The 22,549-nt window shown below is 38.6% G+C and overlaps 1 protein-coding gene across 11 annotated transcripts in view; it reads right to left on the bottom strand.

Annotated features, from left to right (window-relative positions):
- The window catches only part of PAK1 (p21 (RAC1) activated kinase 1), a 161,352-nt gene that overhangs the window by 56,794 nt on the left and 82,009 nt on the right, over positions 1 to 22,549 (bottom strand). For 6 of the 11 annotated variants that reach the window (XM_043451523.1, XM_043451524.1, XM_043451530.1 and 3 more), the window contains 4 exons: positions 21,469 to 21,679; positions 10,927 to 11,027; positions 7,163 to 7,310; positions 2,214 to 2,251 (listed from right to left, as the gene is read on the bottom strand). In XM_043451523.1, the coding sequence (XP_043307458.1) occupies positions 2,214 to 2,251; positions 7,163 to 7,310; positions 10,927 to 11,027; positions 21,469 to 21,658 (477 nt within the window). In that variant the 5' untranslated portion in view covers positions 21,659 to 21,679. Of the gene's footprint in view, positions 1 to 2,213; positions 2,252 to 7,162; positions 7,311 to 10,926; positions 11,028 to 21,468; positions 21,683 to 22,549 lie in introns of those variants that run through there. The other 5 variants (XM_043451526.1, XM_043451527.1, XM_043451532.1 and 2 more) reach the window with 2 other exon arrangements.

The following is a 22,549-nucleotide window of genomic DNA, read 5'->3' as shown; positions in this document are numbered from 1 at the left end:
TAAGGAACAACAGACCAAAGGCTTTACTGCAGTCTCCTTTATAAGACCTCTCTGACATCTTCTTTCTCAGTTCCCTGCCACAGTGGGGAAAAAAACCCAGGACAGAGACTCAGAAGACCCTAGTTCTAATCTGGTTGTATCACAATAGCAATTATGAGTCTCCAGGAAAGTCTGTTTCCTACCTGTGAAGTGGGGATGATAATTTCTTCAAAAGGTTAATTTGTGAGGACTAATTATGTTAACATACATAAGTTACTGGGCTTCCCTCATAGCCCAGTTGATAAAGAATTTGCCTGCAATGCAGGAGACCCAGGTTTGATTCCTGGGTTGGGAAGATCCCCTGGAGAAGGAAATGGCAACCCACTCCAGTGTTCTTGCCTGAAGAATCCCATGGAAAGAGGAGCCTGGCAGGCTACAGTCCATGGGGTCATGAGAGTTGTACACAACTTAGCGACAAAACCACCACCATATAAGTTAATAACACAGTGCCTGGCACATCTTAGCTACTCAGTAAATAATAGCTGCTACTCCTCCTTTAAAAGCATAAAGACAGTTAAGCCACAAAGTACAGTTCAGCTTTCATTAACATCCCTTCTTCAACAATTTACAACTCAATAATGGGGAGAAATTTCCAAGGACCTTAACATCAGCAAGTTCACCACCTTTTAACTATATCTCTTCCATTTGATGAAAAAATGAATCAGTGGAAAGCAAATGAACTGGGAATCAGTTACCTATTGCCAATAACCCTTTCTCAATTTCAGTTTTATCATCTGTTATACAAGGATAATAACCTGTCTCATTCAACTCCTGTGAAGATTAAAAGAGATCGTGAATATGAAAGGACCCAGGATGCTACTGGCAATGGACATGTGAACCTTTTTTTTTAAATCACTGACTACAGTATACACAACTCAGAATAAATGAGTCTCCAATGCTGGAAGCATGATTTTTGGATTGTGACTCAGTATTATGTATGACTCCTCCACTTAAGATCCTTCAATAGCTTGTTATTACCTTTAAAAGTTAAAATTCCTACATGATCTGACCTGCCTACACTTCACATTCCAATCGTAACAAACCACTCGCAGTTCTCTGTGCAAGCAAACGTCACGAACCTCCTTGCCTTAGCACATGTTATTTATCCTCTGCCTGGAATACACTTGTCTCTTTATTATTCTTCCCCAAGATAACTAATGCGTTCAGTTCAGACTTCACTATCAGGAAGCTTTCCTTAAACATCCAATCTTTTATTCAGTACGTGCCATAGTATAATTTTATTCAGTATTATATCATTATGTGCCACATGCCATGGAACCTGCAACTGACAGGTGAGACACAGTTCCTGGCCTCATGCAGTTTTAGCATCCTGTACTATAACTGTTGGTGCCTTCATGACACTCACAAGGCTGGGAGACCAGGAGTTTGATCATGTCTGATTCATCCCTATACTGTCATTTCTCCACAGAGGACCTGGCATAGAATAGCGGCTTTGCAAATGTTTAGTAAATCAACATAAAATAACCAACTTTGCACAAGAGAGAGCACTAGATAAAAACAACAGCAGTAATCTAGTATAATAAGCCACAGCTTACTCATTATAAGGCCCTTTCAAATACGTCAATACCTCATCTCATAATCTGCTTTAGAAAAAGGAATTGGTAAGTTGTGAAGGTCAGAGGGACCCATGAAGTCAACAATGACTTCCATACATTCCTTCAAGTGATAGGACATTCACTACAACTTCAGAGGACAGAATGAATGACCTTAAATTAATAGAATCTGCTCCCTTCAACAATTAATCCTAATCCTGGTTTTGTAAATCCAATTAACCCAAAAGAAGGAATTCTCTTTTAAATACAGCTATTTGAGGACATCTCCAAGTAAGGCAATGTGTATAGTCCTCATTCTACTGAGGAAAAATTTGAAGCTCAGAAAGGCAAATTGGCTTTCCTAAGACTCAAAGCTAAAACTGAAAACTGAGGCTAGTAGCCAGTACTTCTGGTTCCAGGGTTAGAATTTCTACAGCATTAATAAATTAAAGCTGGAAGGGATATCTACTGCTTATTAAGTTCAACTCCTTTACTCTGAGGCCCAGGGTGGGAGAGTGACCAAGATGAGTGCCCACCAGCCCAGACTCTGCATCTACCTCACTGACCTGATCCCTAAAAATCATGCCTGCCCATATCAGAATAGAGGAAATAAAGGCTTACCAAAGTGTTAGAAGAATTATAATCCTCAGCTGATTTATCTGCAAAAGAAAAAAGACAAGTGATTCAGGCAGTAAACAATTACAATGAATTCTTTCTTGAGACTTAGGAAGCCTATTCAGTAAAATACTTGCCAAGCTTAGAATAACAGTGTTACTGATACTACAGTCCCAATACCATGCTAAATACTTTATACACATTACCACCTCTAATCCTTGCTACAGCTGGGTACTATTATTATGTCTACTTTTATAAATTTGGAAACTGACATTCAGTGAAGTGATTTGTCTACAAATTAAACACACAGGTTATTAGGAGTCAAGATTTGAATCCTGGTTTAATTCTAAATACTATGCTAGAACTATATCCACATTATCAAGCCTCAGTGATTTAGGAAATTTCCTCCATTCTAAGGGAAAAGGAAAGAGTTCATAAATGGTATCACCCTGAGATGTCTATAACAAATCATGATCAGCATGCAGCTTCAGCTTTTAGAAAGGATCCTTCTTAAAAAAAAAAAAAAAAGAAAGGATCCTTCTATATCCATGTCTATTCTCCACAAGTAGAGAAAAACTAAGCCTTAGGAAAAGAGCTTCCCGGGTAGTTCAGCTGGTAAAGAATCTGTCTCCAATGCAGGAGACCCTGGTTTGATCCCTGGAGAAGAGATAGGCTACCCACTTCAAAATTCTCACCTGGAGAATCTCCATAGATAGAGGATCCAGATGGGCTACAGTCCATGGGGTCGTAAAGAGTCAGACATGACTAAGCATCTTAGCACAATACAGTCATGTCAAGTATAATTAAAGGTATGGTCTCATTTCTGACACTAGATCTAAACTCTCTCAATATCACCAAATTTTATTAATTCTGAGATATATATTTTTTTCACATTAACATTTCTGAAACAAAGATGTATCCTACAGTCAAAGGTATTTCATGATTTAATTGGCAGCTTCTTTTTTCTTCATGTATGTAAAATAACAATGCATCTTATAATCAATGATATCTTAAACTTGATAAAGTATGAAACACAGACCCAATAGAGATCTAGCAAGAGAATAAGTTTAAACACCAAGTATTATGTTTGGATTTATTCTTTAATTCCTAGAAGTCCTAGAAGAAATCGATTTCATCAGTTCACCACCAATGGAATTAAGGAGAAGAAATATTATATCAAATCCTACATCTACCTCACCAAGAAACAAGCCCAGATAATGTCCAAGATCTCATATACATGAAAGTGTCAGGTATAGCTCCTGTGATCCTATGACAAATTATGAACCCACAAACTGTGATAACATGTTCTTAAAGCCAGCCCTGAATGGCAAGCTGTACCCCAGAGAAATCAAATCAGGATATAGCTTAAACATAATTCACTTGTTTTTCTTGTCCAAAAGCATATTCCATACCAAGTAGAATACTATGCCTTCACTGAACCACCTCCAAGCTTCCATCCTACTGGTGTTTTTGAGGACTGGGTATTCTGGTAATAAATATATCTCAATCGTATAAAAGAAGAGTAAGTTTGCACCTTCTAAATGAGATGTACAATTTCTATATATAAAAATTAAATTTCATAGCACAGAGTAACACAGCAGAAAGCACTTCCAATCCTTCATTTTACAAATAAATAAACTAAGATTCAGAGGAAAAGAAACTGGTTTAAGATTACATAAATCAAATGCCACAAATCCATGACAAAGAGGGCTAAAACCCAGAACATGAGGTTGTCAGTTCAGTTCAGTTCAGTGGCTCAGTCGTGTCCAACTCTTTGCGACCCCATGGACTGCAGCACGCCAGGCCTCCCTGTCCATCACCAACTCCCGGAGTTTACTCAAACTCATGTCCATCAAGTTGGTAATGCCGTCCAATCATCTCATCCTCTGTCACCCCCTTCTCCTCCCACCTTCAATCTTTCCCAGCATCAGGGTCTTTTCAAATGAGTCAGCTCTTCACTTCAGGTGGCCAAAGTACTGGAGTTTCAGCTTCAACATCAGTCCTTCCAATGAATATTCAGGACTGATTTCCTTTAGGATGGACTGGTTGGATCCCCTTCCAGTCAAAGGGACTCTCAAGAGTCTTCTCCAACACCACAGTTCAAAAGCATCAATTCTTCAGTGCTCAGCTTTCTTTATAGTCCAACTCTCACTTCCATATATGACTACTGAAAAAACGATAGCCTTAACCAGACAGACCTTTGTTGGCAAAGTAATGTCTCTGCTTTTTAATATGCTGTCTAGGTTGCTCATAACTTTTCTTCCAATGAGTAAGCGTCTTTTAATTTCATGGCTGCAGCCACCATCTACAGTGATTTTGGAGCCAAAAAATGAATAAAAGTCTGCCACTGTTCCTACTGTTTCTCCATCTATTTGCCGTGATTGATGAGATTGGATGCCATGATCTTTGTTTTCTGAATGTTGAGCTTTAAGCCAACTGTTTCACTCTCCTCTTTCACTTTCATCAAGAGGCTCTTTAGTTTGTCTTCACTTTCTGCCATAAGGGTAGTGTCATCTGCATACCTGAGGTTATTGATATTTCTCCCAGCAATCTTGATTCCAGCTTGTGCTTCATCCAGCCCAGCATTTCTCATGGTGTACTCTGCATGTAAGTTAAATAAGCACAGTGAAAATATACAGCCTTGACGTACTCCTTTTCCTATTTGGAACCAGTCTGTTGGTCAATGTCCGGTTCTAACTGTTGCTTCTTAACCTGCATATAGGTTTTTCAAGAGGCAGGTCAGTTGGTCTGGTATTCCCATCTCTTTCAGAATTTTCACAGTTTATTGTGATCCACACAGTCAAAGGCTTTGGCACAGTCAATAAAGCAGAAATAGATGTTTTTCTGGGACTCTCTTGCTTTTTCAATGATCCAGCAGATGGTGGCAATTTGATCTCTGGTTCCTCTGCCTTTTCTAAAACCAGATTGAGGTTGTCAATCTAGTCTAAATTTTGCTTATCACATTACCTATTAGTTGGTACAGAAAATAAAGTGCTAAAAAAACAGGAAACAACAAAAAATTGGCATGAAAAATTGTGCTTTGGTTTTAGGATTTAAAGACCCAAGTTGAAAACACACATCACTGGTGTATCACTCAATTGATATGTTAAGGCTCTATGAATAAATCACTTACTTCCCCTGAGCCTAAATAATTTCTCTGTATATGCAAAATGTGGGTAACAGTACCTGTACTGCCAGTCTCTCAATGTCATCATGAGAATCAAATGAGACAATTTACAGACAAAGGAAAAAATATCGTATGATAAACCATACTGGAAAAGAATATTTTAAAATAGAGTGAATATATAACTGAATCACTTTGCTATATAGCAGTAACTAACAACACTGTAAATCAATTATACTTCAATAAAAAAATAACTACGACAAATATACAGTTTTGCCTGGAGCTGCTTTGATCTTCAACTTACAGAATACAAAAAATCCTTCAATGTTATTCATTTATGCATACATGCAGGAACATACACACAATTACCTGAATGTGTATATCATATACCCATATTCACTCATATATACTTAAAGTGGACTTTTTATATTCCACACATACAGAAACCCACAGAGCTGCTTCCATAAACATAAACAGTATTTGTACATATCTACACACATTCACATAAAAAGAGATTATTTCAAAGACTCTGCTACTGAAGCTTTCAAAACCAGCTCCTAATCTGACATCTCCATGACAAACTCTTGAAAACACAAACCCTAATCTAGAAAACTTTCCTACCCATGATCTCTCACACCCAATACTGCCTTGGAATAACACTCCCTCAATGGAAGAAGTGAGACAGATCCAGCGGGGACAGATATCAGGAAGGGAATATGCTAAGGACATGTACGATGCTCTGCTGGGCACCACTATGCAGAATGAGCAAAGCTGCAGTTTGTCATCCTCACCATCTGTGCCCTTTGCTACAAGCCAGATACTTGCTGGGAAAAGCATCCTTCAAAATCAGTTAGTTCATCCTGGTTCTCACTTTCCCCAACAACACTGACCTTTAAAAGAGACAACAGTAACACCAGCATTAAGCACTGAACTCAGTTAAGAACAGTGGTTAAGAGACCACTAATTTAGCCACAATAGAAAGGCATTTGGGGCGCTAATGTCTGCAAAACAAGAGGAGACTGGAAGTGGTATATACTAAAGATACTACTTGCCCTAAAATTCTAAGATGCTATATAAAAGGCAAGTTTCCAGAAATGTAGGCCTTCTTAGGACTCGCTTAAGAAAAGAAAACCCTCTCTGCCATAGAAGGAGGTGTTCCAAGTAAGAGTTACTAGAGGCAAGTGGTAATTCCTAGTCCAGGAATTAGGAGACCTGGACTCTAATCCCAATTCTGGTATGAAAAACATTCTGAAAAACACAGCCCTTTATACAGAGACAAAGAATACATCTAAAGAACATTTATTATTATTGGCCTTTTTTCATTTGACTGATAAAAATTAGTTCCTTGAGGAAGAAATTGGGCTTGCCTACTTAAATGTGTTATCACATAACTTATTGATATTGAAAACCAATGATGATAACAATGGCTACATTTCCATGGTGCTGTTTTATAACCTACAAAGAATTTTCACATCAATGAGCTCATTTATTCTCATTACAACCTCTTGAGATAGGAAATAACATCCCCATTTTGAAGCTCAAAGAAATGAAGTAATTACTAAAACCTAGTCAGTATCAGAATCCAGATTTTCTAGCACAAAGTCTATGTTTTTAAACATAATATCACAGTATTTTTTAGAAACATGCAGTTTTAGAGTAAAGACTCAAGCTTGATGCAAAAACCCAACATCATAGCTCTCAAATTTCAAAATTCCATCTTAGTGAAAGTGCCATCTCTACTCTTCCCATAACGTTCTTCCTTCACATCAATGGACATCCAATATGAAAACATTTTTTTTCCCCTAGACTGTCCTGGACACAATCTCCATACCTGTAAAGCTCATGTACTTCTGGCTGTTGGAGGTCTTCTTTGAATTATAAAATTCCAACACGTCCAGAACAGCCTGCGGGTTTTTCTTCTGCTCCGACTTAGTGATATTTGATGTCTGAAGCAAGCGGGCCCATTGCTCCGGCATTCCCTGTAAGAGAGATATGCAAGGCTGTCAGCAAGGCACAGTCACAGGGACCCTGAAGCAAATTCAGAACTCACTGTGAAGACTGAACCAAGAAGATTGGTTCAAGATGGGGAAGCAGAAAGACATGTGCTCACTTCCTCCTCCAAAACTCACAACTAACTGCTGAATAGTTAGCTAGTTTGCTGGAACCCACCAAAAAAAAAAAAAATCCAAAGACAAAGGTGTAGCCCCAGTGAGACCGTAGGACAGGCACAATCACTGTAAAACCAAATCCAATATCCGCCAGGTGGGAGACCCACAAACTGGAGAACAATTATACCACACAAAAGTTCTGCCACTATTGTGAAGGTTCTGAGCCCTACGTCAGCCTTCCCAGACTAGGAGTCTGGCAATGGCACTAGGAATCCCCAGAGAATCTAACTTTGAAGGCCAGTGAGATTTGACTACACAACTTCCATAGAACTAGGGGAAACACACTCCACTTTTAGAGAGCACATACAAAACGTTGAGCCCAACAGGACTCAGAGGAAAGGGGCAGAGACCCCATAGGAGAATGAACCAAACCTATCTGCTAGTGCTGTAGAGTCTCCTGAAGAGGCAAGCGGCGGCTGCAGCTCACCAGTCACAAAGGCGCTGACAGCAGCACCACCCATTGGCATGAGCCCTCCTGGAGGCTGCCACAGCCCTATCGTAGGGCCTGTAGGCTCCAGGGTTGGGTCACCTCAGGCCAAACAACTAACAGGGAGGGCACAGAGTCCCACCCATCAGCAGACAAGCAGATTAAAGTCCCTGCCCACCAGAGCAAAATCAAGAATACTATACCCAGTGAGGCTCTCATTAAATTTGACATGGAAATCAAAAGATTTAAAGACAAGCAAAAAGTAAGAGAATTCAGCACCAGCAGACCCGCTTTGCAACAAATGCTAAAGGAACTCCTCTGGGTGGGAAAGAGACCAGCATCTTTAAAAAAGAAAACATATATATTATGTATTGTTATATCAAAACCTCATGGGAGCAGCAAACCCAAAAACTACATTGTGTGTTAGTCACTCAGTCATATCCGACTCTTTGCAATGCCAAGGACTGTAACCTGCCAAGCTCCTCTCTCCATGGGATTCTCCAAGCAAGAATACTGGAGTGGATTGCCATTTCCTTCAGGGGATATTCCTGACCCAGGGCTTGAACCAGGGTCTCCTGCATTGCAGGTAGGTTCTATAAATACACATAAGCAAAAGAAAGAGCAACCCAAACACAACACTAAAGATGGTAATCAAACCACAAGAAGACAAAGGAGAAAGGGAAGAATAAAGACCTGTGAAAACAAACTCAGAACAATTAACAAAATGGCAATAGGAATATACATATTGATAATTACCCTAAATGCAAATAGATTATATGTGCCAACCAAAACACAAAGACCAGCTGGGTGGATACAAAAACAAGACTCATATATATGCTGTCTACAAGAGACTCACCTTAGAACTAGGGATACATACAGACTGAAAGTGAGGGGTTGGAAGACGGTATTCCATGGAAATCAAAATAAAAAGAAATCTGGAGTAGCAATACTCATACCAGACAGAACAGACTGTAAAACAAAGACTGTTATAAGAGACAAAGAAGGGCACTACATAATGATCAAGGGATCAATCCAAGAAGATATAAAAACTGCACACATACATGCACCCAACATAGGAGCACCTCAATATATAAGGCAAATTCTAACAACTGTAAAAGGGGAAATCAATAGTAATGCAATAGTAGTGGAAATTCAGCACCACTAATTATTAGAGAAATGCAAATCAAAACCACAATGACTATTACCTCACACCAGTCAGAATGTCCATCATCAAAAAATTCCCAAACAATAAATGCTGGAGATGGTGTGGAGAGAAGAGAACCCTCCTACACTGTTGGTGAGAATGTAAATTGGTACAGCCACTATGGAGAACAGTATGGAGGTTTAGTTTAAAAAACTAAAAGTAGAGCTACCATATGACCCTTCAACCCCACTCCTGGGCATATAGCCAAAGAAAAATATGATCTGAAAGGATACATGTATTCCAATGTTCATTGCAGCACTATTTACAATAGCCAAGAAATAGCCAACAGAAGCAACCTAAACGTCTGACAGAGGAATAGATAAAGAAAATGTGGTATAGACAGACAATGGAATACTACTCAGCCATAAGAAAGAATGAAATGATGTCATTTGCAGCAACATGGATGGACCTACAGATTGTTATACCGAGTGAAGTAACTCAGACAGAGAAATATCATATGATACCCCTTATATGCAGAACCTGAAAAGAAATAACACAACTAAACTTGCTTACAAAAGAGAAACAGACCCACAGACAGAAAACAAACTTATGGTTACAGAGGGAAAGGGGTGGGGAGGGATAGTTAGGGAGTTTGGGATCACCACCTACACACTGCTGTATTTAAAACAGATAACCAACAAGGTACTACTGTATAGCACAGGGAGGTCTGCTCAATGTTACGCGGCAGTCTGGATGGAAAAGGAGTTTGGGGTAGAATGGATACATGTATATGTATGACTGAGTACCCCTGCTGTCCACCAGAAACTCACAACATTGTTAATTGGCTATCAGTCAATTCAGTCACTCAGTCATGTTTGACTCTTGGCAACCCCATGGACTGTATCACACCAGGCTTCCCTGTCCATCATCAATTCCCGGAGCTTGCTCAAACTCATATCCATCCAGTGGGTGATGCCATCCAACCATCTTGTCCTCTGTCATCCCCTTCTCCCCCTACCTTCAATCTTTCCCAGCATCAGAGTCTTTTCTAATGAGTCAGCCCTTCGCATCAGGTGGCCAAAGTATTGGAGCTTCAGCATCAGTCTTTCCAATGAATATTCAGGATTGATTTCCTTTAGGATTGCCTGGTTTGATCTCCCTGCAGTCCAAGGTACTCTCAAGAATCTTCTCCGACACCACAATTCAATAGCATCAATTCTTCGGTGTTCAGCCTTCTTTATGGTCCAACTCTCACATCTATACATGACTACTGGAAAAAGCATAGCTTTGACTACACAGAACTTTGTTGGCAAAGTAATGTCTCTGCTTTTTAATAAGCTATCTAGGTTTGTCACAGCTTTCCTTCCAAGAAGCAATACTCCAATATAAAATAAAAACAATTTTTTTTAATTTTTTTAAAAGAACTAATTTTGATAACTGATAGCAGCTAAAGATGAGTTTAGTCATTCCTTTCTCTGCCTTCAGAGCTTCTCACATGCCTCTCTTACAATACATCTTACTGTATCAGTTAACTTCTTGAGATGTTTGCTCCTCACCAGGCTATTCCTCCTTTAAAGCATGAACCTTGTCTGATTTGTCTCTGGATCATCAATGCCCAGCACAGAGTCCCTGCCAAAAGGCCACTTAACCGAGGTCTATTTAAGGAATGGAGATTCAAAGGCTTCTCTGGTACAATTCTGGAAGTGCAGAAACAGTCCCTCTCAAGAACATGAGACGATAGTAATAAGGGTGTCAGGCAAAGACAGAAGCATCAGGAAGTCTGGAAAAGATTAAATCTAACAGTGCATAGCCAGAACTCTGAAAGACCAAACGTCTTTCTGTGACCCAAAACTTACTGTAAACTCGCCTGTGACAGCATCAAAACCAACATGAATCGTGTGCTCAAAATCTGAAGGAAGAGAAATCTCTGGCCGTTCCTTCTCCTTCTTTTTATTTGCTGCAAGAGAAACAAGAAAAAGGAGATAAAAGCAAGGTATTACTACATCTTTATTTATTGAGCTCTAAGCTCTTTTAAAGGACAAGGTCTATGATACAAATTCACCTGTGTTATTTACAGAGCCCAAAACCAGACCTAGATTGAAGTAGATGCTCAATTCATGATTAAAGGTTTAATTTTTCACTGAACTAAAGTAAGGCAGGAGCAGAAAGAACATTTATCAGAATGTCCTGGTTTTACCACTAATGAGTTTGTTGATTCAAGTTAGTTGATTGATGCAACTAACCTCCTTTTTCTGAACCCTGGTTTCCCCATCTGCAAAATGAGAAGACTCAAGTAAACGGTCTCTAAAGAGCCTTCCAACCCAGACATCTTACATTCTATGAGCTTCTAGAACCTGCTTCTACCTTTTGATTCTTGATTATGGATCACTTTAAGGTTCTCCACATTATGGAATTTTAGATTTGGAAACTGTTTCTTAAAATGAGTATCTAATAATTAATCAAGTGCAATGATTCAAGTTACTTTTTTCTATTATAATTGATTTACATTATTAGTTTCAGGTGAACAACACTGTAATTCAATATTTCCATAAACTATCCTCCATTTAAAGTTATTATAAAATATTGGCTATATGCCCTGCACTGTAAAATATATCTCTGTATCTTATGTATTAATTCAAGTTCTCCATATGTAATAATATTCACTGTGGCCTCACAGCAACCTTATCAGTCAGGTATTATCACTCTTATTTTGCAGATAAAGATGCTGAAGCATAGAGACTAAGTTATTCGCCCAAGATCAAATGGTTAGTAACGGCAGCAGTCAGACTCAAATCTCTGGCCCAGGCCATAAGTTCTAAACCACTATTCTATGCTGCCTCCCTAGGCTAGGACCTCAAAGAATCATTAAGTCCAAATACCTGTAATCATCAAGGGTGCTGCATCAGTAGGTGTTCGCTGAAGGTCTGCTGATCTGGCACAAAAAGCTTCAATATTTACAGTTATTGTGTCCTTGTCACACTCATGTGTTCCCCCCAAATTCATATATTCTAACTCCCAGTACCTCACAGTATGATCTTATTTGGAAACAGGGCCATTGCAGATATAATTATTTAAAATATGATTAGGTCATATTGGAGTAGGTTCAGTCCCTAATCCTGTCAACGTCCTTATAAATAGGGGATATTTGGAGACAAATGCACACAGGAGATAAACGCAGAGATCAGAGCAGTGCTTCTTCAAGCCCAATAAATGTTTCCTCGCAGATCTCAGAAGGAACCAACCCTACAAAAACCTTCATCTTGGACTTCCAGCCTCCAAACTGAAACAATAAATTTCTTGTTTAAGCTCCTTGTTTGGGGTAATTTGTTGCAGCAGCTCTAGCAAACTAATATAACCCTCTCCCAACTAAAAAGAATTTCAGGTCTTGGTATTAGCTAGACCTAGTCCATTGGAGCCTCAGTGCAATTGTATAACAAGTAGGATAGTGATACTGGTGCCCATTTGACAGAAGAAACCAGAAATTTCAAGAAGTTAAGTAGCCTTTCCAAGATACAGAGCAAGTTAGCAGCAGATCTGGGGCCAGGACTGAGGTCTTCAGGCTCCCTCCCAGCCCCAAAGCCTTTGTATTCTGTCACTCCTACTATATATAAAATAGATAATGAGGACCTACAGTATAGCACAGGGAACTCTACTCAATACTCAATAATGGCCTACATGGGAAAAGAATTCAAAAAAGAGTGGGTATATGTATGTCAGATTCACTTTGCTAGATACCTAAAACTAACACAGCATTGTTAACCAACCCCAATAAAAAATTTTTTTAATAAAATATTGGGTTGGAAAAAATTTTCATTCGGGCTTTGAGAACTCTGCTCTACAGACATATCCTCTACTTTATCTCCCACTACAGGAAAACCTTGTTTTACTATGCTTGGAGTTACTATACTTCACAGTAACTAAGTACTTTTTACAAATTGATTATTTGTGGCAACCTTGCATTACCAGATGATGGTTAACATATTTTAGTGATTAAAGTATTTTTCAATTAAGGTATGTACACTGTTTATTTAAAAATTAGATGTCCACTTAATAGGCCACAGTACAGTGTAAACATAACTTTTATATTCATTTGGAAACCAGAAAAGTTCATGCGACTCCTTTTACTGTGATGCTCACTCTACTGGGGTAGTCAGAACTAAACCCACAGCATCTCCAAGGCATGCTTGTACTTAGGTTTCATACAGTCTACACCAAATACACTGAACCAGTGGTAATGGTCCACCTTTAGCACATAATGTGCTCTTCCACACCTCTTGACTTTGTCTCTAGTTACTCCCTTTGCCTGTAAATCCTATCTTTCCCTTTCCCTTCTCTTGCCACACCACCACACAAACCCTTTCCTTTATCCTTGTCAGGTCTCAGCTTAAAGGTCATCTCTTCTGTGAAGTCTTCTCTGATCTCTGCACTGGGGTGTTCACCTTCTCCTCTGTTCCCACATCCATGATAGTTATTGCTTACTTTCAGAGTTTATTTTTCTAAGCAGACTCAGTTCTAAGTGCAGGGATCATGTCCAACTTACCATGAATCCCCAACAGCTAGCAAAAGTCAGGCATAAAACAGGTGCTCAGACACCGAGTGAAGAAAGAACAAATGATCAGACACCTAACTCAACCTGGCAAGGAATCTAAGGAATCTGCCTAAGACATGCAAATTCTCTCCAGGGCAGGATTGTATGTTTCATTTTTACCAGCTCTGACCTGAAGTACACAATCCTGTTTTAAAATCCTGTTCTGTGGTAGCTCAACACACTGGCCAAAAGCTATTCTGAAGTCCTAACGCCTCCAATAGACCCAACACAACCCTAAAGAAAGGCAGCTTTTGGCCGAGGGGGGAGCTAGGGAAGGTGAGGACAAAAAAGTCTAAAAAATCCAGGCCAGTTTTGCCTCTACTATACCACATAGTGCAGGTTGTCAGTTTTCTCATCTGAAAAATGTGGAAAATGAACTAGATGATCTTAAGGGCCCTTTCAGCTCCTACATTCCAAATGTCTATGAAAACAGAAAGATCAGCACTCTCAAAGCCCTGTAACTACATCTCTTCCTGACACAGCATCCCACAGTTTTAATAGGTACTTCATATATATCATCTCATATAATCAGCACAATCCTGAGAATCAATTTTTTTTTTGGACACTATGAAACTGAAATATGGACTTGTCTACAGTTACGGAAGTAATTTAAATTTTTAAAAATGTGGCTTGAGAGCCAAGGCCCTTTTCTACTACTTTACCCCCTCTAAACAATTTCAAGCTGCATCAAGAAAACTTCCTCTGTTATGAAGAGGAGAAATAACATTAAATAAGAGCTAACCACATATAAGATACTAGAATATTTTCCTTAATTGTCACAATCCTATGGGATATATTATTACTACTGTCATTTTACAGATAAGGAAACTTAAAAGCAGTTAAATAATTTGCTCAAGCTTATACCGCTAGTAAGAGATGAATTTGAACCCAGGTCTGATTCCAAAGGTTCTTCCCTTAATATCTTAATGAGAACCACTTGCCTACATTCCAACTGCTAGGGTTTAAGCTATTTTTACACTTGGCAATTTTCCTTCCAGAAGCAGATGCTTTGTGAAAGGGAAGGGCTTGCTATGGCCCAAATTAAGCATTCATTTATGACTTAAGTCCATCTGTCTTACTCATAGCTAGAATGCACTGGACATGTTGCAAGGCTTCAGAATTGCTTTCTGTTCCTAAATTTCTCCTGATCTAGTCAGTTAAAAGATTGTAGGGAAGAACACTTTTACATTATTTTTATGTTTTACCTAGATTTTTTGTTTTCCAGATCTAGTATTTTTATATATTATTTCTATGACATGTTATTAATATGCCATATAATATACCCATCACAGGCACAGAATGTCAAAAGGAACCTTGGTAATGGAAACAAAGAGAGTGGTTCACAGGATGAATAGTCTATAGAAAAGAGTCGCTGGGAAATGAAATCACTTAACACTTGAACATATAAAGAATATCTGAGATTAGCAGTTTCAAGAGGCTTATCACTTTGGCCCCAGCTTCAAATATTGAGTACTTGTCCCAGAGAGCTAGACCCATGTCCAGAGTTTAGAGTTCTGCTTCTGACATTACAGAGATCTCTTGAGAACTTCTTGGGAAAGCTTTCCTTGGGTCTGCTTAGTCCTAGTGCACAAAATTTTTTAATGTGGCCCCCTCCAATAGCCCTGTCTAAACCAACTGGAAATACAGCCTACATACAAGAAGAGAAAGGTATTTTCCCAGGACCACTCTTTAATTCATTTTTGGAGGAACCTCATTAAGAGCTGTTATTTTGTACATCTCAAACAACTTTTAGGTGTTAATCACAGATTTCAAAAGAAAACCATGACAGCAAGCAATAATAGCCACAAAATTACTATCAACTGTTAATAAAGCTTCAGGTTGCATCTTTAGTTTTAATAACCCAATCAGGGACTTCCCCGGTGGTCCAGTAGCTAAGGCTTTGTGCTCCCAATGCAGAGGCCCCGGGTCCTCTCCCTGGTCAGAGAACTAGATCCTATATGATCCAATGCAGACAAATAAATAAATATTTTAAAAATAATAATAATCCACTCAACAACTCTAAGAGATAAATATTATTATGTACCCATACTACAGGTTGATCTCCCACATGGCTCAGATGGTAAAGTGCCTACCTGCAATGCGGGAGACCCGGGTTTGATCCCTGGGTCAGGAAGATCCCCTGGAGAAGGAAATGGCAACCCACTCCAATACTCTTGCCTGGAAAACTCCACAGACAGAGGAGCCAGGTAGGCTACAGTCCTTGCGGTCACAAAGAATCAGACACGACTGAGCGATTTCACTTTCCCTTTCACAGGTTAGATAATTGAGATGAAGAAAGGTAGAGCAACTCACCAAAGGTCACAAAGTCAGGGATGGTCAACGGTAATAACCTCAAGGGCCTGAATTCCAACATAGCTTCTTCTACATGCACTGTGCCTTCCCTATATTGCAGACTAAGTGAATATGAATGGATGTCATTAAATGAAAATTTGTTTTAAAATGAGTTAAAAGAACTAACCAAATCAGTTCTACCAAAGGCATTAGTCTGAACATCTATAGGACGGGAGCCTTCAAACAGTACATTGGTGTCGGAGGACTTAGAAAAATTAAAGAGCCAGTCCAGAAGTCAAGACAATATTTCAAATGCCAAACTCCATGCAACGATGTGTCATATGACCTTGGGCAAGTCCTTGACTCTGAGCACAAAAGTATCACAGCTGTAGAGTAGAAAGATCCCTGGAATCACAGAAAAGAGCTACAATCTCACATCAGCCACTCCTAACTAGACCTTGGTTAAGTTATTTAAATTGTGTTACCTCAGTTTGCTGTCTACGAAGTGAAGTATTTATCTCCATGAAAAACTGGTATATTTCACAACCATCAAAACTCCTAATAATATAATAAGTGAGCCAAAGAACTGATGGTCTCAAATTGTAGTGCTGGAGAAGACTCTTGAGAGTCCCCTGGACAGCAAGGAGATCAAACCAATCAATCCTAAAGGAAATCAACCCTGAATAGTCATTGAATGGACTGATACTGAAGCTGAAGCTCCAATACTTTGGCCACCTGATGCAAAGAGCTGACTCACTGGAAAAGACCCCAATGATGGAAAAGATTGAAGGCAAAAGGAGAAGAGGGCAGCAGAGGATGAGATGTTAGATAGCATCACCAACTCAATGGACATGAATCTGAGCAAACTCTGGCAGACAGTGGAGGACAGAGGAGCCTAGTGTGCTGTAATCCATGGGGTTGCAAAGAGTCAGACACAACCGAGCGACTAAATAACAACAAATGTTATGCTTATTACTATTGTGTTAGTACTATTTGTTATTTCTACATTTATTACTATCATTATTTTAAGGATCAACTAAGGTGAAGAGAATGCATGTGTTTTATAAAAGCTAAAGAGCTTTACAAACATGAATTATTATTAATAAAGGAAAGTGTCAGAGTAGGATTTACCCACCCACTCATTGAGACAGAGAAATTGTGACTTAGGAAAAAGAACGAATCACCTGATTTCATGAAACCAGAGATCACAGACTTACAGAAATAAAGTGGAAAAAGACGTCTACAACCCCATCCATCCTAATATTAATATTAACCCTATCTTTAGCTAGTTCCATTTGACTTCCTGGTAGCATGGAAAATAAGGCTGACATTGCAAAATCCCAAGTTGCAGTACAGCTATCCAAGTTCCAGCACAAATCATTGACTTTGTTTTTTTTAAGATTTATTTTTAAGAAGCCCCTCTCATGGGTTCAGCTGAGCTAATCTGAGCTCAAGGCAGTAAAACACTCCAAACTTGGAGAGATAAACACTGATGTAGTCCAGTTTTAAAATTAACTTAGCTAAACTCTTCCCAAGCTTGGAGAATTCCACTTTGGTTGTGAAAATGCAGCCAGAAAAAAATTCCAAACTAAATGCTGAAGAACTTCCTAGAATAAACCAAAGGCTCCAGATCCTAACCACAGGAACCAGACTTTCCCACATGGAATTCTGCAACTCAGCGCCACCTATCACAGGCCCTCAATTACAGCTTCTCACAATCATTTATGCATCCCTCCAGGCACACACTAAAGCCATGTTGGAGGTCAGCATTAGGTGATGACTACAGACATTCTACCCATTGCCAGCTCAAGTCTCAACCCCTAATGCAGCCCACAGAGAACTCTTCTTTCTCTCCTCCAAATCCCCTTAGACCCCAAGACTGTGTGCCTGCTCAGTCACTTCAGTTGTGTCCGACTTTTTGCAACCCTATGGACTATAGCCTGCCAGGCTCCTCTATGGAAATTCTGGCTCCAAAAGTATGGGTAGGACCCAAGCATCAATTTCAAAAAAGAACCATGAAAGAGTCAGATGTGTAATCTGGGTTGGGAACAATTAACAGATAGTATTCTGTGACGTGGTAGATACTTCACAAAGATTTAGTTTCACACTCATTCCTGCCACCTTCCAGCTGTAAGACCTTGATAAATTTACTCTTCTCTAAGCTTTAGCCTCTCCAACTGAAAATGAATTGTTAAAGATACCATATCAAACAGGAAATGAGGTTACCCTTTAAAAAAAATTCATATTTCTGTAGTGTTTTACAGTTTAAAAAATGCTTTTATATCCACTACATGAAATGACAATAGCCTACTCATAATATGGGATGACTGGAAATTATAATTATTCCCACCTTACAGTTAAGGATACAGGGATTAAAATAAACAGGTAAAAGGACTAAAAAAAAAAAAAATCACAGATTTAATCAATGTTAGAGGTAGGACTCAATTCAGGTTCTCTAAATTCAATTCTAGCTCATTACTCTGTGTAGCAGGTATAAATTCTCAAATAATTTATGAAGGGCATACTACTTCAAAGACTGCCAACACTGCTATGCATCCCTCTAGGACTAAGTCAAGCACAAAGCATCAGGTCAACAAATACCTATTGGTTGAATGAAATCAAGCTGAATAACATTTCCAAACAAAGGGAAAAAAACTCATTTATTTCATTTTGATGTATGCATTAATTACAGCCATCTAATAGGGCTTCCCGGTGGCTCAGACGGTAAAGAATCCGCCTGCAATGCAGGGGGGACCTGGGTTTGATCCCTGGGTTGGGAAGATCCCATGGAGAAGGGCATGGCAACCCACTCCAGTATTCTGGCCTGGAGAATCCCCATGGACAGAGGAGCCTGGCGGGCTACAGTCCAAAGGGTCACAAAGAGGTGAACATGACTGAGTGACTAAGCATAGCACAGCAAAGTATTAAAGCAAAGGAGTAAAACCTATGTGTTTAGGGTATGTATAGAAAATCCAAAACTAGGGAGTGAAAAAGAGGCCACTAGATCATTTCACAAGAACTTCTCATAACTATATGCTTTCTACCTCTATGCTTTGAACTTACAGAAAACTTCTATGCTTTGATCTTGAGCTATGAGTTTTATTTTCAGACCAGATTTGGCCTAGGGTTACTCAACAAGGATTTCTAGAAGAACTTCTGCATCTACAGCTTTATTGCTGATCAAAGTACTTCACAATGGCCTAGTTTTGTTTCCCATAATACACAACCTGATCCCACTTCATATTTATATCTCATTTACATAATTATAGAATTTCAAAACTGTAAGAGACTGTATTTCAACTTGTTTGACCAATTTTTTATCTTTTAATTACTTTTTATTGAATGAAAGATTGTTTAAATTCTCTAGCACTTTATGATTTTCAAAGGTTTCACACACATGATTTCATATAATCCCATAACAACCCTCTTCCCTCTTCCTTCTCCCCACTGGTATCACTAACGTGGTCCCTATATCTGTAACATTTTAGATGAAGGCACTTAAGTTCACAGCCAATACCTGACCGAAACCAGGTAGCCAATTTATGAGAGAACCAAGACTATAACAATATCTAGATCTCTACCTCCCCATTCAATACATAAGGTCATCTCCTCAGTTCCCAATGATGTTTAAATGCCTCCATCAACTGCTTTTTTTTTTAAACAGAGTTTTACTGAGATAAAATTCACATACTATAAAATTCACTCCGAGTGTAAAATTCAATGGCTCAATATGTTCACAGAGCTGGAGAACCATCCCCACAATCAATTTTAAAACATTCTCATGACCCAAAAGGAAACCCCTGAGAACCTACTGTATAGCAGAGAACTCTACTCAGTGCTCTGTGGTGGACTATATGGCAAGGAAATCCAAAAACGAGGAGATATATGTGTATCTTTAGCTGATTCATTTTGTGTACAAGAGAAACTAACACAACATTGTAAAGCAACTATACACCAATAAAAAGTAAAAAAAGAAACTCCACGCCTCTTAGCCATCACTCCCTAATCCCATTCACCAACTCCTACAACCCTAGGCAACACTCTTACTTTTTATCTATGAGTTTGCCTGAATAATTCATATAAACAGAATTATATAATATGTGGTCCTTTGGGACTGGTTTCTTTCACCAGTTTTCAAGGTTCACCCACCTTGTAGTATGGATCAGGGCTTCATTTCTTTGTTACCAAATATTATTTCTTTGTATAGATACATAACAATTTTATTTACCCATTCATCCTCAATGAATATTTGAGCTGCCCCTGCTTTTTGGCTATTATTAATAATGCTGCTACAAGTACCCATGTATAAGTTTTTGTGTTGACATAATTTTTCATTTCTAGGTCATATGGGTAACTCCTTATGTATTTTTTATAAGTTCCTTATCAGATATATGATTTGGGAATTTTTTCTCCAACTCTGTGCGTTATCTTTTCACTTTCTTAGTGAAGCACAAAAATTTTAAATCCCAACCTTTCCTAGACACAGGAAACTAAAAGTCAAAGAAGTTAACTGACATACTTAAGGTTAGAGAGCTATTAAGTGATGAATCCAGGATTTGAACCAGGACTACCTAAGTGAGAAGCTCATGATGACTATTTGTAGACAAAAGGGCAATTTTTTCAGCATGCCATAAGAAACGTGGCGTAAGAAACAAGCCCTACAAACATGGCTGAGAACTTTACTTCATTTCAACAGCCACTTACATATTTGGGTGGTCAAACCAAAGTCATTTATTCTTGTGGACAAATTAACCCTCTATTTCACTATCTTATTCATAGGATTATCAGTGACTTCATTAGATACACTGTTAAAGTCCTGATTATTCTAAAAGCTTTGTTCATAAAGAGGAAATGAGCCCTGGCTGGACTACATGGTTTGTGGGAACTTAGTTCCCCTACCTGGAATTGAACCCAGGCCTCCAGTGAAAGTATCAAGCCTTAACTGAAAGTGTCAAGCCTTAACCACTGGACTGCAGGGAATCAGGGAATTCCCTAGCATTACTTCTTCTTAGTGAAGTCATGCTGAGGCCTACTTTTTTTTTAACCTCAGCTATTACTTGTCTTTCTTACTGATATTTAATCCCTAAATCTGGGTTTAAGTCTAGGACATATGACTAAAGAAGAGGCAATCAAAAAATCTGGAAAGAAGACCTTCCAAATGAAACTAGTTTGGGGAGAAAAAATTTCCAAATGAAGACATTTCAATATTCCTCATACTTTGTGAGGTCATAGACAGTTATGAACTTAAAAAGTAAGTAAATTCAGATTGACTGAGATCTAGCAACAGCATTAATTATTTCCCTCAAATTTTGCTCAGATATAATTAATAGAGTATAAAAATGGGTCTATTTTCTATTTGACTTCAGTCATTTCAGGAAAAAAGACAAAGAAACTATTTAATGAGAAAAGGGGGGATTAAAAGAAAATTAGGTGAAAGAAGCAACAAATATTTTATTCAGGTTACAAAAAAAAAAAAATGTAAGTATACAAATGATGAGAATGAAATGAAATACTGTACTTTTATCTCCAGGTAAGATGGCTCGGTAAAATCGGTCCTTTTTTTTCTTTTCCTCTGGGTTTGGTGGCAGAGGTTTGGAACCGTGGTTTAGGGTTCCAGAGTCTTTGCTGCCAGCTCCAATCATAGTGCTGGTGTTTCTCATCGGAGGGGCTGGAGGTTTGTCTTGAATGTCTAGGCCGTTATTTGACATCGTCACCACCAGCAGCAGCTACTGGAATCAGAAAGAAAAACAAACCTCTTATTTTTGAGCAAAAGGAAATACATTTTGGAAATTTTAGAAAAATCCAAATTTTACAACCCTTTCTCCAGGACTCATCTCAAGCCCTTCTACTGCATTCCATGACTGCTGCTATTTTATTTAGTTCACCATACTCAAAGATAGAATACTTACTCAGTCCTAAGCACTGCTGAAAATTCACAAGGTTCTTGCTTTTCTCTTCATTCTCCTATCTAAAGCATTCCAAAGTACAAAAAACCATAAGGATATGGTTTAAAAGGCAGAAATTTGGCCTAGCTAAACTGAGTATGAATCCATGTGCTACGTACAGGCTTTAGAGAAATTCCTTAATCACTTGGTTTCCATTTATACATTCACATGAAAATTAAATAAAAGTACGAACAGAATTCCACATAGTGAGTTCTCTGCCAAGCCTTAGTTTCGTTGCCTTAGAAAAATCATTCCTTCTCTGGTAGGAACTGTATCACTATATCAAAGGTCAGTAATATTGCTGGCTTTGTAAATGGTTTTACTGAAACACTGTCACATCCATTCATTTACCTATTTTCTATGACTTCTTTCATGTTCCAATGGCAAAGCTGAGTAGCTATAACAGACCTAAAATATTTAGGTTGTTCACAAATCTAAAATATGTGCTATATGGTCCTTTACAGGGAAAGTTTGCTGACCCGTGACCTTTATCATCATCTCTCCAGGATCTCCTTGCACTAAAATTTGACCTTGTTCTAAATATACAATGATCAACGCATAACCATCTTATCCTATACAGCACTGAATTTACAGGTGATTTCTAATGCTTCTGAGAAATAGAAGGAATAAAATCTAAAAGAAAGCAGGAAAAAT

This window comes from Cervus canadensis, chromosome 29 (assembly GCF_019320065.1).
Source record: "Cervus canadensis isolate Bull #8, Minnesota chromosome 29, ASM1932006v1, whole genome shotgun sequence".
Lineage (NCBI taxonomy): Eukaryota > Metazoa > Chordata > Mammalia > Artiodactyla > Cervidae > Cervus > Cervus canadensis.
The sequence above is the reverse complement of the archived record's forward strand: the minus strand, read 5'-3'. Positions and strand labels throughout refer to the sequence as shown.